Source organism: Urocitellus parryii, chromosome 1, assembly GCF_045843805.1.
Source record: "Urocitellus parryii isolate mUroPar1 chromosome 1, mUroPar1.hap1, whole genome shotgun sequence".
NCBI lineage: Eukaryota > Metazoa > Chordata > Mammalia > Rodentia > Sciuridae > Urocitellus > Urocitellus parryii.
In genome coordinates this window covers 144,607,300-144,627,397 of record NC_135531.1, presented here as the reverse complement: position 1 = coordinate 144,627,397, position 20,098 = coordinate 144,607,300, and the positions used below count along the sequence as shown (strand labels likewise).

Below are 20,098 nucleotides of genomic sequence, written 5' to 3'. Positions count from 1 at the left end.
CTGCTGGGTGGCCCTGAACGAGTCCCTTTCTGGAGTGCCCCTTTGCTCATCTATAAAAGGGCAGTAATAAGCAGCAGTGGCAGTAGGCCGGGTATCCTAGCCTTTCTCCTTACCTCTTCTCTGGGGCTGATGTTCTCAGCTTGCCAGTCCTGGGAGTGTGAAAGGGCCGAGGTGAGGAAGTGGAATCCTCAGCTTGCCAGGGGAGCCCCGCCACACCTCTGCACAGGCTGACGGTCCAGGACTTCTGCTGGAAGCCTTTTTCTTAGCAGATGATGTATCTGCTCTTCCATCTGTAAAATGCAAGAGCACAGCTCCCCGTGAATCCCCCCAGTGGACATCAAGCTGATTTCTTTCTCCCTGCCTTTTTGTTCCTTCCAGTTTCCTGAATACCGATCACAGAGAGCTTTTGGGATGACCAGCTCTAAAATCTAGACCCACCTAGAAGGTTCTTGCTTTCCTGGGGACTCTGGACACCACAGTTTCCAGGACCACGGGATCTGGAAGAAGCATGTCTAGACACCTCTGAGCAGCTCTTGGCCTCCTCCTGGAACCACCACATCTCGGAAATTCTCCTTCTTGACTCATGCCTCCTCAGCTTCTTCAGAGGTCCAGAGGACTACTATCGAATGGCTTCTAAATGTTGTTTTGTGCAATATACAACCCTGGGTAGGGAGGGGAGAGCGCGGCGGAGGGCCAATGGCAGCTTTGCCCTCTGTCCTCCCCGTTCAGAGGTGCTGATGGAGGTGGGCAAGGCCCTCTGAGCTGGTGAGCCAGCTGGGGCAAGTCCTGCTCAGCCCCTCTGCCCGGAGCTTAGCTTGGAGAAGTCATCCATCCAGGGCCTGTGATGGAGGGTACGTGTGAGAGCTTTTCATTGCTCTGTCTCCCTTGGAGATCCCAAGCTGAACAGAGGCTGGGCCCTCACCCATCTCTTTTAGCTGTTAGGGATTGAGAAAGGGTCCAACCAGCCCAGGGCTTGGTCAAAATGACAGCCCCTGGCTATATGGCTGCATGTGACAAGTCAAGTCCCCTTCCCCCTATCTCCCAAGCCTGAGTCCCTTTATTCACACGGGTCACACTGACTCAGACAGGTACTATTTGTAGGCAATGTAGACAGCAGGGGGAGCACCAGACCTGGGCCTCCTCTGAGCCATGATGCCAAAGGTTGCCACTGGACTCTTGGTAATTCTTGGTTGCCCTTAGGTTCTCTTCTGCATTCCACGCTTCTACCTTCTCCTCCCCGTCAGACCCACCCTATCACGTGGTGCTTTGGTGAGTGGAGCCCCAGCAGTCCTGACTTTTCTAGCAATCAGGTGCTTGTGACTTAACAGTCAGGGTCCTGCCTCATGGGGTGGCCACTGGATTTTCTGCACTGGATCTCAAGAGTGTTGACCCAAGTGGACTTGGGGTATAGCCATGGGGGCCTAGCTTCATTTTTCCTTGTGTTTGTGACCTCAACAGGGCGTGCTTCTTCCTCTGTACTCCCTCACCTACATCTAGGTGAGGTCCCCCAGGGATGGCTCTGGCAGTAGTGAAGGAGGAGCATCAGAGATCCTTGGAGAAGGCAGCTGTCAATCACTGCAGTGAAACAGTCAGCTGGGGCAGCGTCTCCTCCCTCCAACCAGGCTTTTGATGTCTACTTCCTTCGTTCTCTCCTCTGGTCACTGCTCTGAACAGATGAGGGACTAGACTCCAAGGACCTCATTCTGTCTGGAGCTCAGGAGGAAGTCTGTGGGGTGCTCTGCTAGTCAGACAATTTTTATAGTATAGCTGGGGGTGATCTCTTAGAGACTGTATCCTACCCCCAGAAAGGTGCTGAGCAGCTCTCCAGAGAGGAGCTGGCCTAATGTTCACTCCTTTGAGGGTTTTCCAGGGATCTCCCACCTTTTTGCTCTTGAAGACCTCAGTGCAAAGAGGGGGCTGATCCTTTGATTCCCTATTCACCATACAAGGGCCTCCTCATAGTTCTCTGCAGATGGTAGGTGCTGAACTAATGTTCTTGGGTTTGTAGACAGGTAGTGGATGTGGAATGCACACCTGGGGACAAACATGGGGTGGGTTTAGAAAGATCTCAGGAAAATGCATTTCTCTTCCCTCAGGGTGGCTACGACACTCCGGGTCCTCCTTCCACCATGTCCATTCCCCACCTTCTTACTGCCAGATTCAGACAGGACACAGCCTTCCATTTAAGCATGCTGCACCCAATGCCCCGTGCCTCCAGACTGGGTCCCAGAAAAGGTGACCCCCTCATCCCTTGCAAATGAACCAACCAACCCCGTGTTGCCTGGATGCTCCTGTGGCTGGTGCAGCCCTTCTCCCTCACATCAGGAGGTAGGTCACTCTGAAGTGACCATGTGGCGGCCATGATGATGGCATGAGCCTTCTGAACCCCAAATCCACTATCCCTGGAACCATAGTGGAAAGAGCCCTGGTTTTTGTTCCCTTTCCTTTTGTTTTCTTTTGGGTTTTCTTCTTAATACCATCTCCATCCCATAAAATTATACTGTGAACTGGAAGATGGTGGAATCTTTTTAATTTGATGGAAACTTGGGGCAGCCCGTTCTATTTGCCATTGCACTCCTGGTTCCGTTCAGGGAGCTGGGAGTCATTTTCCAGCAGGTCAGAGAGGCTTCCAGGGAGAAGAGTGCCAAGAGTTACCATCCCTTGGTCACTCCTCTGCCTAGAGCGCTGCTGGAAGGGTTCAAGTACAAACACCTCTGGATTTAGGGAAGGCGGGCTTTATTCCAAAGGATTATCACAGGAGATGAGAACTTTGCCATGCGGAGAGGAGGGTACCATGGCCACAGGGAGGATGCTCGGACCAACTGACTCCAAATCCACAAGCATCCCATGGCCCAGGCAGAGAAGGCCTTTTCTTTTAATAGAAGGAGTGGACATGGCTAGAAAGAACAGTGTTCATGGGAGTCTCTGTCTTCATCTTTTTGGGGAAGGACTGTTACAAACAGCCTGTGTCTGGCTTGGGCTGAGGGTAGGTGTAGGTCCAGGGTCTGGTGGGGAGGAGGGAAGCTTCACTCCAGTTTGGTCTGTCCATCAACAGCATGCTGTTTGTTCAGATAGAGAAGGATGTAAATCTTTTTAGAAGTTAAACTAGGCTCCTGCCAGTTTTACAACCTGGGAACGTTTTTCTCGGGGGCTTTGGAGCTATCTCTGAATGCAAACCTCAGGAAGACAGCCCCCTAGCCCCCTAGCTCCCTGGCTCCCTGGCTCTGTGGGACATTAGCCAAGTGGCACTACCTGCTTGCTGTAGGTTCCTTTCCTCCATGTTGACTTCTACCTATAAGAGAAAAGCCCTTTCCTGCCCCAACTCTAAGCTTCTTGCAGATCTCAAAGTCTGAGTATTCTCTGCATTGCAATTTCCCCCTCCTTGATTGCAGTAACTCCTCCTCATCCTTCAGTAATCCTTTTTAATAAAGCCTCCCCTTAGGTCTGACCTAATTTCTTCTTAGTTGACAAAGGGTATGGAAGACTTGCATTTTAAAAATTGGGGACAAGTTTCAAAGCCAGTAATTGTGTTAAATATGTGTATAACAGCTCTGCGGGGCACCCACACAAGCCAAGGGAATGCCAACTGGAAAGGGGTCCCATCCCTAGGGAAGCCTGCTAAGGAGAAGTTCTGCAGAATCCAAGCCCAGCTCCCCCAAAGCCACCCTCTGAACGTCCCCTCGCACCACCCACTGTGTGTACGTACGCGTTAGGGATCCAGGGCAATGTGAATTTTCTTTTTATTTGGGAGATGCTTAATGGAAAAACAGATCCTCTTCTCTCTTATCCACCTATTAATTGTTTACAATATTTGTACATCTATGCAAAATACTTGAATGGGCCATGGTGCCTTTTTTTTTTCCTTGTTTGTATTTAATTAAAACAAACTTTTTCATTTGGAATGTTATCTGGTTTGGCATCTCTTTTGTGTGTTTGTTTCAATGTCTCACTGCTTGGACTAGATAGAATCCATGACATGAGCTCTCCTCGGAAAGACAAAGACCATCAGTCCAGCCTACAAGGCCATTAAGGAAAGACAAAGACCATCGGTCCAGCCTACAAGGCCATTAGGGTTGACCTTGAGCCCCAGCAAAGCCTGGGTTTCCCATGGCCCGGAGAGGGGACTCTCTTCCTTTGCACCCAGACAGGAGCTGGTTTAGTTTAACTGGGTCTTGGGTCATTAAAGGCCCGAATGATCTTGGGTTCTCTGGTTTACTTCTCCTATACTATGCCTTTAGAAGACGACTCATCTCATTGCTAAGGATGAAACTTTAGAGAGACATTTGCCCAAGGTCTCCTGGCTGGGTAGACAGGTGCAGCCAGGGCCATGCTGCGTGGGCTAATTTCAGAGCCTTATGTGATAATCCAGCTCACATCCAGTGCATTCCAGTTCACAAAGGGGTCTGCCCTCACGCTCTCATTTGATCCCTACCTCAATCTTGAGTTTCTGCAACAGATGGAACAACGGTGTGCGGAGACTTAGGACTTAACACATGCAAGATGCTGCACATTTTACATTTCTTTATCTCATTTAATCTTCACAGAAATCCTGAGAGAGGGTCCTTGATATCCGACTGTACTTTTCTAAGCTCTCATGGTTGTGAGGTCACCTAAGGACACTAAAGACATCTAAACACAAATGCTTTCGTGACTGTAACACTCAGGCTTGTGAAATGAATCCCTATGCAGACACCTCTGCCTGTTTTATAGGACACTGTCCACTCTTTTGGCCAGTCCTCTGGGTTGATATCATCCGTTAACAGAATAATACTTGGATGTACTGACCTGAGTTCAAATCCTGGCTCTGCCACTTACAAGAAGTGTGAGTCAAGATTAAGTGTCAGAATTCTGAGTCTCCTTTTGTATGCAACTAAGAAGAATATTGCCGTAATTTGGATCTCAAATGTCCCCCAATTGGAGATTTATTCCCCAGGAAGATGCTGTTGGGAGGTGGTTAACTTTTAAGAAACGGGGCCTAGTAGGAAGGTCCTCAAGGATGTCCCAAAGCAAAATAGGGACTCCAGACTCTTCTTAGTTCTCTTTTTGGCTTCCAGCCATGAGTGCCCTGCTCTATGCACTCTTGCTGTTATGGTGCTGTCTTGCCACAAGCCCGAAGCCACAGGCCCAGCCAGTCATGGACTGGAACCTCCGAAACCCTTGTACATTTCTCCTTATAAGTGATTGTCTCAGGTACTTGTTAAAGTGACAGAAAGCAGACTCACCTACCTACCTGAAAATCGCTCTGTGTGAAAGCACCCAACAGTGCCCACCGCAGGCCATGTGCTCAGAAGGCCCTCACTACGTTGGTTTCAGAGTCCCTCTGCTTACCATGCTGGGTTTCTCATAGGATTGCCATGGATTGGAAACTGGCCCCCAACCAAATTCAGTTTTTGCTTTTTTTTTTTTTTAATTCTAACTATAAGTTAGGAACAAGGGATAAACAGTAAGCCCAGACTAACTCTCATGCAGCTCATATCTGGATAGGAAGACATCACAGATCTCAAGAAAGTAAAGTAGTATCAGACTCTGCAGGAGGGTGTAAGGTGAGTCTATTGGGAAAACACACCACCTGGTGGTTAAGACCCTGGGCTTAGAATCAGATGTCAACTTCCAAATCTCCCTGGCTGTGTGACCTTGGGCAATCATCTTCTCCAAGTTCTTTTTCTCATATATACATTGGGGATAAAAAAAAATATATCCACTGTAGGGCTCTGTGAGGAGTTAAAGCGAGGATTCACATGGAATGCCTACTTTGCCTGGTGCCTGGTAAGGGCCCAGTCATGAACTCAGTATTTGTTGCCTTCAATGGACCCTGTTCCCAAAATGACCTCTCCCGCTCCAGTGAGGGCATCATGGCAGACTCTGGAGGGCTTTTCTTAGTAGTCATGCTTTTTTACAGATGGGGACTGATCTCCCAAAACTAGAGGAACTAGTTGAACTCCTCCATGATCAAAGAAGGTCAAGATGCAAATATCAAACAAACACTCCAAAGCCTTTATTTTTGACCCTTTCAGCCCTACTCCTAGGACCCTCAGCTCACTCCTATTTTCAAGATTCAATATATTGCATTGATTTTAATTACAGACAGAAATCCACATTCATTAAAACCTGGAGGTGCAGGGCTACAGGTACGGGGAGCCAGTCAGTCAGTCCACCGAGCCTTTGGAGTGCAAGGCCAGCAAGAGTTCAGCCTGGGCTTTGGCTTCACTAAGGCACAAGATGTAAACATAGCACACAGGTTGGGGGTTCATAGGGAAGCTCTGCACCCACCTGGAGACTGAGGCTCAAATCTTCCCTCTTTCTAGTAAACTGGCTCCTAACTTTCCTTTGTAATGGTTCTTGCAACAGCTCCCATATTCTTGAAGCTAGAAGAAAAGGAGGAGTATCTCCAGCTGCTCCGATTTAGTAGATGCCTCTGGCTAAATGTAAGAGGACTGAAGGCAGCACCCTTAGCTGGATGTGGAGCAGCCCCAGCATGGTGCTCCCTGGGGTAAACAGCTAACTCATTAGTGGAACCAGGGACTCCATGGCAAACTGGTCATTGGCCAAAATGCACCCATGCCAAGTCTGTGCTCCGACTCTGTCACTGAGATACAGAGCTAATCCCACTGGCCAAGTCTCCAAGTCTGCAGCCCAGAAATTATCCAGAAGATCCCTTTATACCTGGTTGGGCATAAGAGTAAACCCCCAAATGAGCCCCTGGTTTCCAGACAGCTTGTGACTATCTTCTGCCAACTCCCGACTTTTCTCCTCCTGCTTCTTTCCACCTCTCCAAATCATATTTTGGTTGACTCCTTGAAAAAAAATAAAAAGGTATTCTGTGGGAGACCAACCTTGCACATGACTGAGTTAACTCCCCTGCTGGGCGATGTGACATCAAGCACCTATGCACTCTGCTGAATTCCAGCTTGGTTCTAGCCAGATCACTTGCAAGAGAGAGTGCCTTTGCTGTCTCTGTCCAGAGTAGAGCCAAACAGGACATCCGATTTGGTCAGCAGAGCTTGGCTGTGGCACATCTTTGGTTGTGAGTTCTAAAATTATTGCCTGTCTGTCTTAGTGACTGGCTCCTTGGGACAGTCATAGTGAGGAAAGAGGTGGCAATGGAGGGGACTGGATGGACACCGATACACTGACCACCAGGCTGGAGTACTCGGAGAACAGGCTGGTTGGAATTGTTTCCTGAGACATCAGGTGTCTTTCACAGTAAGGTCAGCTGAGGTCCTGCTTCTGTCTCCGAGAGGAAATGGCAAAAGCAACACTGGTTGGAGAGTTGTCAGCTCTGGATGGGGTGGCTGACAAACTGGTCTCGGGAAGCCAGCTCTATCTCATTCTTGGGCTAAGGAATGGCGATTCAGTCTCAGAAGGAGAACTGGTACAAAGGATTTCCCAAGGGCTAATATCTCAGGAAAGTTCTTAGATTGTGACATTCAACGGGTCAAATTCTCTCTTCTTCCCAAACACAGAGATGGCACCAAAGGAACCAGTGGAAAGGGAGGCCCCGAGGGACCTGCTGGCTCCAACGTAAACTGAGATATTTGGTCACTGAGGCTGTTTCCAGGAATTTCTGCCACCACTTCTTCTTGGGTGGAAAATTTTCTCCTAGAAACAGTGATGAGGTATAAGTTAACATCTCAAGGAAAAACAGTCCATTGGCAACAGCTGTACCAAAAAATAAGCACGTTTTGAAATCAAGAGGTCAGGTTGCACCATTGGGCTCATCCTCTCACTCATGTAGTCTGAGCTTTAAGAATGGATTATAAATACTTTGGGCTTCTCCACTGGTGATGGAGTGCCGGCAAGCTCTATATTGTCCACAAGGACATTCTTATCTTCCAGTCTAATAACCCTGGGCTCTGGGGCGGGCGATGGGGGCGTAGGGTTTCTGTGCGTGCGGGGCAAATTGGCCCAGCTGACTTCCAAGTCTTTGAAAGCATGGAGCATGAACACACCCAAGATGATGGTGGCAAAGCCAGAGAGGGTGCCCACGATGTCCACGGCAGACATGCTGTACCACTCCTTGAAGAGGATGACCGAGGAGGTCACCACCACGGTGGTGAAGAACACGTAGTAGATGGGGAACACCAGGGAGGTGTTGAAGATGTCCAGGGCCCTGTTGAGGAAGTTGACCTGAGTGCTGAGGGACAGAGCCAGGACGAGGGACAGGATGTAGGGGAGGGGGTGCCGGACGACTGGCAACCCCTGGAAGAAGTTCTTAACCGTGATGCCCAGACCCTTGACGGCAGTCACGGAGAAGGCTCCGATCACGGAGCAGATGGTGATGTAGACGAGGATGTTCCTTTGCCCATAACGCGGGGCGACGATGAAGATGAGGATGAGGCAGGACACCAGCAGAAGCACAGCAAACACGATGAACCCTGTGGGAAGGCGGTATTAGGTCACCCCAGCTGTGAAGGATGCGGACAGCAACGAGGGCCCCAGGGGAGGTGGCTCTTGAGTCAGACAAACATGGGTTCCAGTCCCAGCTTCCAACCTTTCAATGACTTGGGTTAGTTATTAAACTCCCAAGACCCCAGTTTCCTCGTGTATAGAAACAGACCAACCATAGGATCTTCCTGGTAGGGTTTTGTGAGATTCAGTGTGACAATGCATATGAAGCATTCAGGACAGTGTCTTGCACATAAGATACGGTAAGTGGTATCCACACACATCAGGCTAGGCAGCCACAAGCTCACCTTGCTAACATGCACCAGCCTGCTTGAGCTTGCCTTCTCCTGCAGGGGTGGACCTGAGACGGTCAGCAGTCAATGGGAACTTCCTCAGGGCTCAGCCCTGGTGTTTGCTGCTCTCTTGTGCTGGAAGCCTACCTGTGTCTTTCAGCTTGGAAGCCATCTCCACCACGGTATTGACCTTCTCTTCCTCAGGGGCGTGTATCACCATCACTGTGCTGCCAGCCACGCAGATCACACAGCCCAGCTTCCCCAGCAGGTTCAGACGCTCTCCCAGGAAATACGAGGAGAGGATGGCACTGCACGCCGAGGTGGGAGAAAGGGGTTAGTACAGCCCAAAGAGACAGAGGGGCTGAGTTCATGGACAGCAATAGATGATGAGAGCTCTAATCTATTGCTCTGACAAAGTGAAAGCTTTGCTAGACCTCCCCCAAATGATCAAAACAGAAACTCATTTCTGGGAGGAGGAAAAGAAGGGAAAGTGGATTTCTTTCATTTTTGAGACAGAAATCATTTGCAAACTGAAGGGTTGGAAAAGCTTTTGTCTTTCTATCCAGTGGACATATCCCTTGTAGGACTGCTGTGAAAAGCCTTTCAGTCTTGTCTTGTATACCTCTGGTAGCAGGGAGCTCATCCCTTTTACAAGCAAAATGAGCTCATTGTTGGTTTATTCTAGTTATCCATCACAAATAGACCTTCTGGAAACTTCTACTCCTTGTTTCATTTCTGTTCCTTAGGTCATGGAGAACAAATCATTTGTATATGTCGATATGAATGATCACAATGACAATTTTAGACATAGTGTCTTGATCATATTTTCCCTACTAAGTTCTGTTCTAGGAAATTTACATTTATCATCTCTAAATATCACTAACATCTCACAATTCTTTGTGAAGTAAAATATACTGTCCTCATTTTATAAATGAGAAAAAAATGAGCCTCATAGAAGTAAAATTGGTAAGTCAGTGGAGTCAGGATTTGAGCTCAAGTTCTGTCTCATAACCTCTACACCTCAGTGAAGAGGATCCCTGAGTCTTCACTTTCCTGGATAAAATACTTCCAGTTCCTTGCTCTTCCTTGGTGACATAATTCTATTATCCTCTCATCCTCTAGATGAGACAGCAGAGGTGAAGGAAAAGGGAATCAGTCAAGCTGGGTCTGATCATTGGAGCTTTTTTTTTTTTTAAAGAAAATGAAGGTGGCATTAGTGTAGGTTCCAATCTGTTGGCTGTCCTGAGACCCCATTAAGTCTCAAAAATTTTTGGTACAAAGTGTCAGGAGAGTGGATACTGATATTTAAGTTCCTTTGTCTGTCTCCTATCTCTCCTCTAAAAATGCCCCAAACACTTAATTAAAATGTCTTGTTCAAAAAAGTCTGGTGGCATTTGCATAGGCAAAGGTCACACAATGCAGGATTACATGCTTCTCCCAACTTCCTGGGAGTGGGGATTTGTAAACCTATCAGATATGCAATAGAGAGGTATCAGCGCTTCATCAGCTAAAATCAGCTGGGCTAGTCCTACAGTGTGAGTCATGGTCATATTTGTTTTCCGACTGTGTAAATGTTGCAAAATTGTCATCAAGATGGTGAAACAGAGGAAACTATGGGAACTGGGTGTGGAAGGCTGGGATTTACCAGGTTTCCAAGGTTAGCCCCCACATCAAGAACCCATTCAAATGAAGTGTTGGCACTGTCGCAGAGGAGCTGGCTCTATATGTAGCTCAGGAGGAGTAGGGGTGGTGGAAACACACCCTTTTAGTATCAGTTATTTTATTTTAGTAAGTAATTAGTTAATTCTCATGGTGGTGGGGACCAAACCTAGGGCCCTAGGCATGCTGGGCAAGCGCTCTGTCACTGAGCTCATCTCCAGATTAGCCTCCGTTATTTCTGAAATGATCAATCATTTGTGGAGTGTTTATTGAGAGGCAACATAGCATAGCAGCTAAGCACCCAGTCTCTGGTATAAGACAGCCTGGGTTGGAATCCTGGGCCGGCCACTTGGAACCTGGTTACCTCGGCCAAGTTGCTTCACCTCTCTTAGCCTCAGGTTGTGAGGAGTGAATAAGTTAGTCTAAGGAACACATGGAGAACACAGAGCACATAGTGAGTCCTCAGTGTAAGATGGCTGTGGTTATTCTTTGGTGCCAGTTCTGTACTAAACACTTCCTGTGCAGTGTCACATTTAGTCCCCAGAATGGGGCCTCCAGGTAGGTACTACTAGCATTATCGTTTTGCAGGAGGGAAACTGAGGCTAAGAGGGATAGAGTGACTTGCCCAGGATAACAGAACTACTAAGTGTTCAAGTGAGGATTAAAACTCAGATAGTGTTAATCTGGGGTTTGTGCTCTTAATTTACACGATTCTCTTGGAGCGCCAGATATTCACATGAGACATCAGCCTACTGGCTGTGGGAGCCCCTACAACTGATTTGGGCTTGGCCTGCCCTTTAACCACCCATTAGTCGAGGAGATGCCAAGGCCAGTGGCCGCAAACAATTCAAGGGTTTAGAGCTTCAAACAGCACACTGCCTCTTTCTAGGGGCTGGGACCAAGCCAGGTCCCTGAATGCAGTGGATCCCACCAGGTAATTCCAGGTCTCAAGAAGCTGAAACCATGAAAGAGTTGGAGATGGCTAGAGAGATGACAATAACCTTATGAGGACGCTCAGGGCTCCCAGCGGTGTGACAACTGTTGTAGGTGCAAATGCATAGGCCCCAAAGTTGGCAACTTCTCCAGCAGCCACTAGGAAATGAAGGGAAGAAAAGGACAAGGGTGACTTCAAGGAATCATCTCCATTCCAGATGAATCTGGGTGGAGATGGCTTCTTTCAGGTTCCAATCATCCCTAGAAACCCAAACCAGCATTCCTTAACAAGACCATGCATGCTCAGGAGATCCTTATGCTCTTTCCCTGACTATCCTGACCAAATCCTTCCATTTTAAAGATGGCGAGGCTGAGGTCTAGCTACATGCAGTACTTGTGAATAGAAACCTCCTCCTTTTCTTCTTCTTCTCCTCCTCTTTCTCCCTCTTGGTTTCTAGTCCAGGCACAGTTTAGTCTGTCTCAGGGACTGCCCATGTTTTGGTCTATATCTTTAAGTTAAGTTCTAGACAATGTTAATTAACAAAGCAAGAGTTGAATTTATTGATTCTCTGGGTACCAGTGCTCCTTGGAATCCTCTTTCCCAGGAGAACTGTGGACAGTCTAAACCAATAAGCAGGTTTTTAGAAAAGCTTGACATCCCAAAGAGCTTAAATTCTCCCCTTCTAGGTTCTCAAAATTGCAAATGCCCATGTTTTTTCCATCTCTTTGCTGGGCAGATAGTTGCCTGGCTCTTCTCTTTGGAATCAGATGGTCACTGCAATAGCTCTGGCTAGGACAAAGATCAAAACTGACTTAGGAGATTATAAATAAAAGGTGTTAGTGGAAACTCAAAAGAATTAGGGTTTGAGAGCCAGAGAGGGTGATGGAAAATGGAGGAAATGTGCGAGTATGCACACCAGAAGTGTCAGACACAGTCATGGTCTAAATGGGCCAACAGATGAATTGTCCAGGGAGAGGGGAAGTTCTCCCGGGAGCCCAGCTTCTACCATGGAGAAGTCTAAGAGTCCACTATCAAGAGGCAGTGAGCCTATCTCCTTATATTTCAAGGAAAGTTGAGAAAATATATCTTTATCCTTATCAGCTCTGTACAAACCTCTCTGGGGGGTAGATGCTTCATGGATTAAAACTGATGTTAAGCTGAGAAAACCATCAGAGATAAGAGTACGATATCAAAGTTTTCATGACTCACTCTAGGAAATCTGGCCTTAGGTTCATACTTTCTATAATAGAAACAGAAATGCCCTTTCACCCTTCCCTTCATCTCCATCCCTTCTATCAATAGACTGCTATTATTAGTAGCAAGAGAATCCACTTACTGGTGAGAAATCCAGCCCACCACATCAAGTCCTTCAGGTATCCATAGCCCCCGTCCACTGTAGAAGGAAATGGACACCAAGTTAAACGTGGCCAAACTTTCTCAGGCTCTTTTCCTGATGCTGCCTTCACTCTGTGTGCCCCAGGGTTTAGTTCTAGGACCTCTCTTGGGTGGTTCCATCCAATCCCAAAGTGGTACATACCATCTACCTATGGTGCCCACTTCATATCTGTGGCTTAGACCTTTCTTCTGGGCCCAGATCCATATCCAACGGTTTCCCTGACATCTCACAGGCATCTCAATCTCCGTCCTAAAAGGTTGATTTTTAAATGCCCCGCCTACTTGCCAAATGAAACCCCTGGGGTAAATGGCACCTCCACGTACTTGGTTGCTTAATTCAGAAGCCAGGGAATTGCTCTTGACCCTTCTCTCTCCTCCTCCTTCCGACTTTGTCTCACACATGTCCACCTGACTCCCTCCATCCAACTCAAAGCCACTATCACCTCTGGTCTAGGCTGAGACAATGAGAGGTGACAACTCTGATTCTACACTTGTCCTTTTAATAATCTATTCCTTTCATGGCAACCAGTGGTCTTTTATAATTAAATCTCTGTTTATAGCTGGCCAATGGCTTCCAATGACTCTTAGGATAAAGACTAGAATCCTTAACAAGACCATGCAGAGTCTTGGCCCCACTCATCTCGCCAAGCACACCTCCTGCCACTCTGCTCCTTTCTTTTAGTTCTTCAAAAATCATCAGCTCTTTCCTCCCTCAAGGCCTTTGCATATAATTTTCCCTGTATCTAGAGTTCACTTCCTGCTGATGTTTGCCTAAATCCACGTGCATCCTGCAGATCTCTGAATGTTGATACCCCCGATCCCCTCAAAACTTCCCCTTTGGATTCTCTTTTATAACACCAGCTCTTCTCCCTCATGGCATGTGTCATGTAAAAATTCGGTTGATTTGTGAATTTTCTGGCATTTCCCCCACTAAAATGGAAACTCCACAAAGTTAGGAATTGAGACTGCTTTGTTAAGGACCCAACACATGGTCATTCTCAAAAAATATCAGTGATGGTGATGATGATGATGGATGGATGGGCCTGAACCAGTTCTGTGAAAAACCAAAAATCATGTTTCTTTTTTGGAATGCTTCTATTCTTGAATAAGGAGAACATCTTTTGCTTTCATCCATTTCTAGAAGTGGTCAGGACGTCGTCTAAATGCTAAAAACTCTGAGAACATTTTATTCTAAGAGTCAACATTTCAGAAGACACTGGAATAGCACATTGGAGGGAACAAGGGATTCTAGGGAAGTTGTCTTTCTGAGTGGTCGGTGATACTTCCCCTGCTCTGCCCTGAGCATAAGCAGACATTTCCCTGGCACTTGCACTTGGGAGGTAACTGTCTTCAAAACACTTGACCAGAAGTGAAAAACAGAGTAGCAATGGCCACTGCTTCCAACGTCCACCTGCTCGTCACAGCTCTTTGTTTTGGAGCACATGCAGGCTCTGCCAGCGTCTCCTTAGATAACAGCAATACCAATACTACTGTGTCAAGCATCTTTCTAAACAAGTTACAGGTGAAGCATCCCTAATCCTAAAATACAAAATCCCAAATGCTCCCCAAATCCAAAACTTTTAGGGGGGGGCTGATGATGCCACAAGTGGGAAATATCACACAATAAAACTGTTTCATGCACAAAATTATTAAACACAATGTATACAATTACCTTCCGGCTATGCATATAAGGTATGAATTTTGTGTTTGCACTTGAATCTCATCCCTAAGATATTTTATTATGCCAATGCAAGTATTCCAAATCTGAAAAAAGCCTGAAATTCCTAGCACTTCTGGTCCCAAGCATTCTAGATAAGAGAGAGTCAATCTGTACATGTCGTCTGAGTAGCCCTTTAGGCTGGCAATTATTCTTATGCCCCTTTTATAGATGATGAAATTGAGGCATAGAAAAAAAAATACGTTCCTTGCCCAGGATTCCATTACCAGAAATCCAGGAGCCAGAACTGGAACCCTGGTAGTCTACTTCCCCAGTGCAATGTCCTGCAGAAACTTTCATTGAACATGTCCAAACTTGAATACATTCTCCATCTTCACTCCTCCTATTAGAAAAGGGCACCATTGGCTCCCCCCACTGCTCAAGTCACAAGCCTGAGTCGTCTTTGACTTTTTCTGTACCTGCGCCTGTAGCCAGTAAACATCAAAGCTAGTGAGTTCTGCCTCCTAAAACAAACTCCAGAATCCACTGCTTGTCTCCATCCCCAGTTCCATTTCCAGACCCAAGTGCTGTCCTCTTGCTTATCTAACCGGTCTCCCCACCTCCAGTTTTGTGCCCTAATCTGTTCTCTACCCAGCAGCCAGGGACCGTTTCAACATAAATCAGACTGTGTCACTCCTCTGCCTAAAGCCTCTCAGTCACATAGCAATTGCATTCATACCCTGCAGCCCAGCTTACAAGACCATTCATGAGCTAGCCCTGACCTCCTCTTTCCCCCTTACCTGAACCACTCTCAGTTTCTAGGATCACTCATATTCTCTCACCTCTGAGCTTTTGCACACGCTGTTCCTTCTACCTGAAATATCATGTCTTCCTCCTCTTTTCCTTTTCTGTCTCCTTATGACTTGGGTCTCAGCTGGAAGATTGACTTTTCTAGAAAACCTTCCCAATGCCTACCCTCCAGGTCTGAACTGATGATTTAACACAGGACTTTTTGGGAGGAGCAGTAGAGATTTTCTCAATAATCATTTCATGGATACACATTCTATTTTCCAAATAAGCAAGTCCCTTGTGAAAAGAGACTCAATAATTGTGTTGTAGCCCATAGAAAGCTCAACTGGACAGTAAGTGAGGGCACACCAGAGTCTGACCTTGTGGTGGGCAGGGGCATTTGTACTACCATTTGATGGAAGATGTGGCTTGTCATGGCTACTAAGAAGCAAAGACAGGACTAACAAAGCCTGGAGTATCTGAATCTTGATCCTGAGAATTTTCCCTATCTTTACATCAATGCCCACATCACAAGGTTCTCAGGAAATGCTGGATTATAAAGGGGGGGTCTCCTGTTGGTGGCTTCAACTCTCAATAGGGTTGAGAATTTAGTGCCCATCTTCACCATATTCTCAGACTTAAGCCCTGATCTCTTTTTTTTTTCCTTTTTTTTTTATTGATTGTTCCAAACATTACAGAGCTCTTGATAAATCATCTTTCATACATTTGACTCTATTGTTAAGCCCTGATCTCTGTGAGGGGAAGTCAGCTATGGGCTCAGATACCCTGTGCCCCACCTGTCCTCTCCTGCCCCAAGGACCTTACCAGCCCGAGTGGCCCCTGTGGCCACAAGTCGCAGGAGGCCTTTCTTCTTGAGGATGACACTGCTGCCGATGAGGAAGCTGGACACAAAGGCCAGGCCCAGGCCAATGTAGAAGCCATAGTTCTTTCTGATCCTCTCCTGCCAGCTGTCAAAGGTGGCATTGTTAGGCACCTCATGGCTGAGGCCACCGACGATCTGACACAGGACTTCTTGGGAGGAGCAGTAGAGACTGATCAGGGAACCTGGATGGGAAGACCAGTGAGAGTCATGTTGGGGACATGTGTGCACTTGAAAAATCATGGAACTGGCCACTATTCCAGGGCTCCACTCACACACTGGGCCCGAACCAAAAATAATAGCGATGGTGTGTTAAAAAGTCACCTGGCTAAGGGCCTTATTTGCATGAACATATCATAGTTCTACAGCTACCTGTCAAATAAATGATGCCTTCAGTTCCCATTTCACAGATATGGAAATAAAGGCAATGAGAGGTCATGCCACTTGCTTAAGGACACACAGAGGGTCAGACTGCAGAATTGCAATGTATGGTACTGATGCCCCAAACACTAGGCAGTGTCCCCCAAGTTCACAGGCATCATTAAGTTCAACTCCCTGCCCTCCACCAGAATCCCCTCTCAGCCCTTTGGACATGTGGGCCTCCAATAGCTTATGATCCCACACAGGGGTCTATTTACTTTCATGCTCCTAAGCTCCAGCTGCAATGGGAGACTGGTCATAGACAGCATGAGGGAGTGGGGCTAGACAAGCCCCTTTTAGCCTGCAATGATGAGCTTCCTGTTTTTGGGAACTGACCATTCTCAGGCCTTGCTTCTGTCACTTCTGTGGCTGGGACTTTCTTTGGTCCACTCAAGGACCTGTGTCCTTGCCACTCCAACTGTCTTTAGTTTGTTCTCTAAGTCCCAGAGTCCCTGAGTGTCTGAATTTGCCCTTGTGGCCCAGAGTCAGTTCAACCTTGACTCCCAACGGGCACAGACACTAATGACATCAAGGACAGGCCTGGGCACAAGGGTCAGATCTCAGTGAAAAACTAAGCTACAGAAGTTCAGTAAAACAGAACAAAGAACATTCAACACTCCTACATGGCACCATCCACATGGTCCTCTGTTCTGGAGTTTTCCATGAAGATTCCTAACAACCAATAAACAGGCATGGTAATGATTTCCAGGTTGTTAGTCAAAGAGACTGATTTTGGTATTCTTCCTAAAGCTATATATATAGGTAGTAAACGGTGAACCTAAAATTAAAATCCAAGCGCATTTGATGCCAAAGCCCATGATCACAATCACACACCACAGCCACCCCGGTAAAGCAGGTAGAAAGTGGGGAGGTAGATCCCAATTGGTATTGCTTATTTATTTTAATATATGAATCTGTAATCTGGCATGGTGGTACATGCCTATAATCCCAGCTACTCTGGAGGTTGAGGCAGGAGGATAGCAAGTTCAAGGCCAGCCTGGGCAACTTAGCAAGACCTCAGCAACTTAATGAGACCCTGCCTCAAAACAACAAAATGGGCTGGTGATGTAGCTCAGTGGTAAAGCACTGAGTGCTTTAAAGTGGTAAAGTGGGTTCAATATCCAAAAAAAAAAAAAATGGGAGCTCTCCCCTGAAGATTCATATTTGGGGCTTCATTTGAAAGTCAGAAGAGCTACCTCACTGGGCATAACATCCCATGAGGCAACAACTATCTGTCCCTGAGCAGCATTGACATCTTAGGACATGCTCTGTGCAACTCCTCAGGGTCTGCCTGGCTCCCTTCAACCACTTTTGTTATGGGCTTAGCCTCTTAGGCATTTGAGTTGGTGATCTCTAGAGGTAGAAGAGCCTTTTCAGGCTGTATAACAGAAGCCCAGGTTCCAATGCCAAGGATGTAAGCCTGGACCAGGCACTTCTCCCACCATGCTAGAACTCCCAGCCAGTGCCTAGAAGAGCCCCAAAGTCCAAGGCCAGGAAGCTCCAGCTTTGGCACATTTGTAGCAGAGTGGCACCTTTTGGAATAAAACAAAGGTAATGTTGACCTTTCCTCCAGGACACAGAACCACTGACAACAGGACCGGAAGAATCCTCCAAAAACAGTCAGTCTCACCCTGTTACTTTCAGCTGGGGAAACTGAGTCCCACCAAGGTAGGGGACTTACTTGAGTCATGCAAACACCTGGTAGTGGAGTTGGGTTTGGAACCCACTAGGAGAGACCTGTCTTTCCAACACCTGTGTCACAATCTAGGGAAGATGAGACAGGAAGCCATCATCGCAGTCCCTGATCAGACTGGTTCTGCATTGCTCACGCCTGTTCCTCCAGTTCAGTCCTCCTTGCCCAAGAGCTGAATCTGGGGAGTTCCCTTAGTCCACGGAAATGAGCCAGAGCTTGGGAGGAGGTGGGCCAAGGAAGGCAACTCCTGTGAGCAAGGCCAAGCCCATTCCCCTCCCTTCCCCAGCTCCCTGAAGGTGCATCTCTAGTGGTGGAGCCAAAGGACTCTGTGGACCTGGCTGTCACTGCAAGGCCTGCAGCACCTACAGGCTCAGGACCCTCTGTTGAGGGTCAAATTCTCCCACTATGGTGAAAATCAAGAGAAGGCTGATAGTCAAAGGAAATCCAATTCTGGAGAAGTGCTCATCTGAAAAATGGATGTTGGAATAAATGATTCTAGCCTCTTCTTCCAGAATATTCTTGTACCAGGGAACATATTATCCCTTAGGATAAGAGGTGAGGCTGAAAATAGCTGCCTGGTCACTCAGGAAACCAAAGTCAGCCAACACTCAACAGGCTGGCTTTGAAAACTTCAGGTAAGAAGGGCAGAAGTGAGAGAAATGGGGGTACCCCACCACCTGCAATTCCAAGATGAGGTGGGAAAGTGGAGTCTGAACAAGAAAGGAGCTGAGCACAGTCATACCGTATAAGTTTTAGGATCCAAGAGCCCTATTTTGTAGTCCATTTCCCCATTGTATTACCTTGAGCAAACACCTTTTTAGGGCCTCAGTTTCTATATTTCCAAAATAGGGACAGTAAAAGAGTAACACTACCTACCTGATGAAGTTGTTTCAAGGATTAATTGAGAGAGTTCAGGGAAGGGCCTAGTCCACTACCTGATTCCTGCTAAGAACTTCACATGAAGCCAAGCATCTTTCCTTAGTCCGGCCTGAGGTTCTCCCCCACTAAAGAAAGGTGTATGTGGGTTTGGGGCTGGAGAGTCTTTGTGGTCCTCTCCCCTGTCTTGGGCCACAGACAGATCGTGGCAAGTACTAAAATCTGCAATAACCACACACTAACCCTGAGCCGCTCTGCACCCCCCACCAGTAGCCCCAACACGTTCAGTTTCCTTCCTTTCCTCCCTTTCTTGCTTGGCTACCTCAGCTGCGAAGGTGGACATCTCGTCTTAGTCACCAAGGCGAGTCTGAGAGCTGGTGGGGGTCAGCTCGTACTGACCCTCCCCTTTCCTTCCTTTGGTTCCCGTGGCAGGGGATGAGATGGGGCGACAGGAGCTAGGATGCAAAGCGCGGAGCCCGCCCGGTCCCCAGCCCTGCAGCACGCACCGTTCTCACAGCTGGTGTTGCCGGCCCGCAGCTCCATGGGGCCCTGGGCTGACGGACCCACGCGCCGGCGACCGCGCCCCAGGCTCCTCCGCTCCGGAGCAGGTGGCTGCGACTCGTCCCAGCGTCCCAGCTTAGCTCCGGAGAAGCCGGCGGGGTCGGTACCCAGGGGTAGGGAGAATGACGTGCCCCAGAAGGGAGGGTCCCCGAGGAGGAGTCACTCAAACCCTTGGGCAACTCCGGGCGCTGGGGGCCCAGCACTCCCGCCGCCCGAAGAGGGGCGCATGCCCTCCTGGGGTGCGGACCGGGCCGGGCTCCCAGACGCAAAGTCACCGCCCAGTGTCAGTGGCAGGAGGCGAGGGGGGCGTGTCCGTGGGATCCGCCTCTCCTGACAACTGCGCTGGCATCCACTTCCCCCAGTGACAGAGTGGATGCGCTCCAGGATGGCCAGAGAGGTGGCACATTTCCCGCAGAGGGGAAGTGACAACGTGAGAGTTGGAAGGACCAAAGGATTCTGAGAACCTGGTTCCTTTCCTCCTTCTCCCTTCTTCCCTTGACTTATTCATTCATTCAACATAGAGATCTGACCTGAATTGGGTGCCAGTAGGTAGCAG

The 20,098-nt window shown here is 47.9% G+C and overlaps 2 protein-coding genes across 3 annotated transcripts in view; one reads left to right on the top strand and one right to left on the bottom strand.

Moving 5' to 3' along the window:
* The window catches only part of Adam19 (ADAM metallopeptidase domain 19), an 85,224-nt gene extending 81,406 nt beyond the window's left edge, over positions 1 to 3,818 (top strand). Inside the window, exon 23 of the mRNA XM_026388336.2 lies at positions 379 to 3,818. Within this exon, the coding sequence (XP_026244121.2) occupies positions 379 to 432 (54 nt within the window). The 3' untranslated portion in view covers positions 433 to 3,818. The remainder of the gene's footprint in view (positions 1 to 378) is intronic.
* A 3,878-nt stretch (positions 3,819 to 7,696) lies between these two features.
* Positions 7,697 to 19,644, bottom strand: Nipal4 (NIPA like domain containing 4). Of its 2 annotated transcripts, XM_026388339.2 has the most exons (6): positions 19,488 to 19,644; positions 15,938 to 16,177; positions 12,608 to 12,664; positions 11,339 to 11,429; positions 8,826 to 8,986; positions 7,697 to 8,375 (listed from the first exon to the last, which is right to left on the bottom strand). In XM_026388339.2, exons 1-6 carry the CDS (start codon positions 19,522 to 19,524, stop codon positions 7,744 to 7,746), a joined length of 1,218 nt encoding a protein of 405 aa, XP_026244124.1. In that variant the 5' UTR covers positions 19,525 to 19,644; the 3' UTR covers positions 7,697 to 7,743. The 2 variants fall into 2 exon arrangements, with proteins under 2 accessions (XP_026244124.1, XP_026244125.1); XM_026388340.2 differs by lacking the exon at positions 12,608 to 12,664 and having other exon boundaries at positions 19,488 to 19,602.
* Positions 19,645 to 20,098: the final 454 nt, after the last annotated feature.

Bases quoted from the DNA above. Each gene is read 5' to 3' on its own strand.
- Nipal4 (XM_026388339.2), bottom strand. From the start codon at position 19,524: ATGGAGCTGCGGGCCGGCAACACCAGCTGTGAGAACG. The intron at 16,178-19,487 runs GTGCGTGCTGCA...CTTCCCATCCAG, and splicing joins CAACACCAGCTGTGAGAACG to GTTCCCTGATCAGTCTCTAC. The intron at 12,665-15,937 runs GTAAGGTCCTTG...TTCCTTCTACAG, and splicing joins CACAGGGGCCACTCGGGCTG to TGGACGGGGGCTATGGATAC.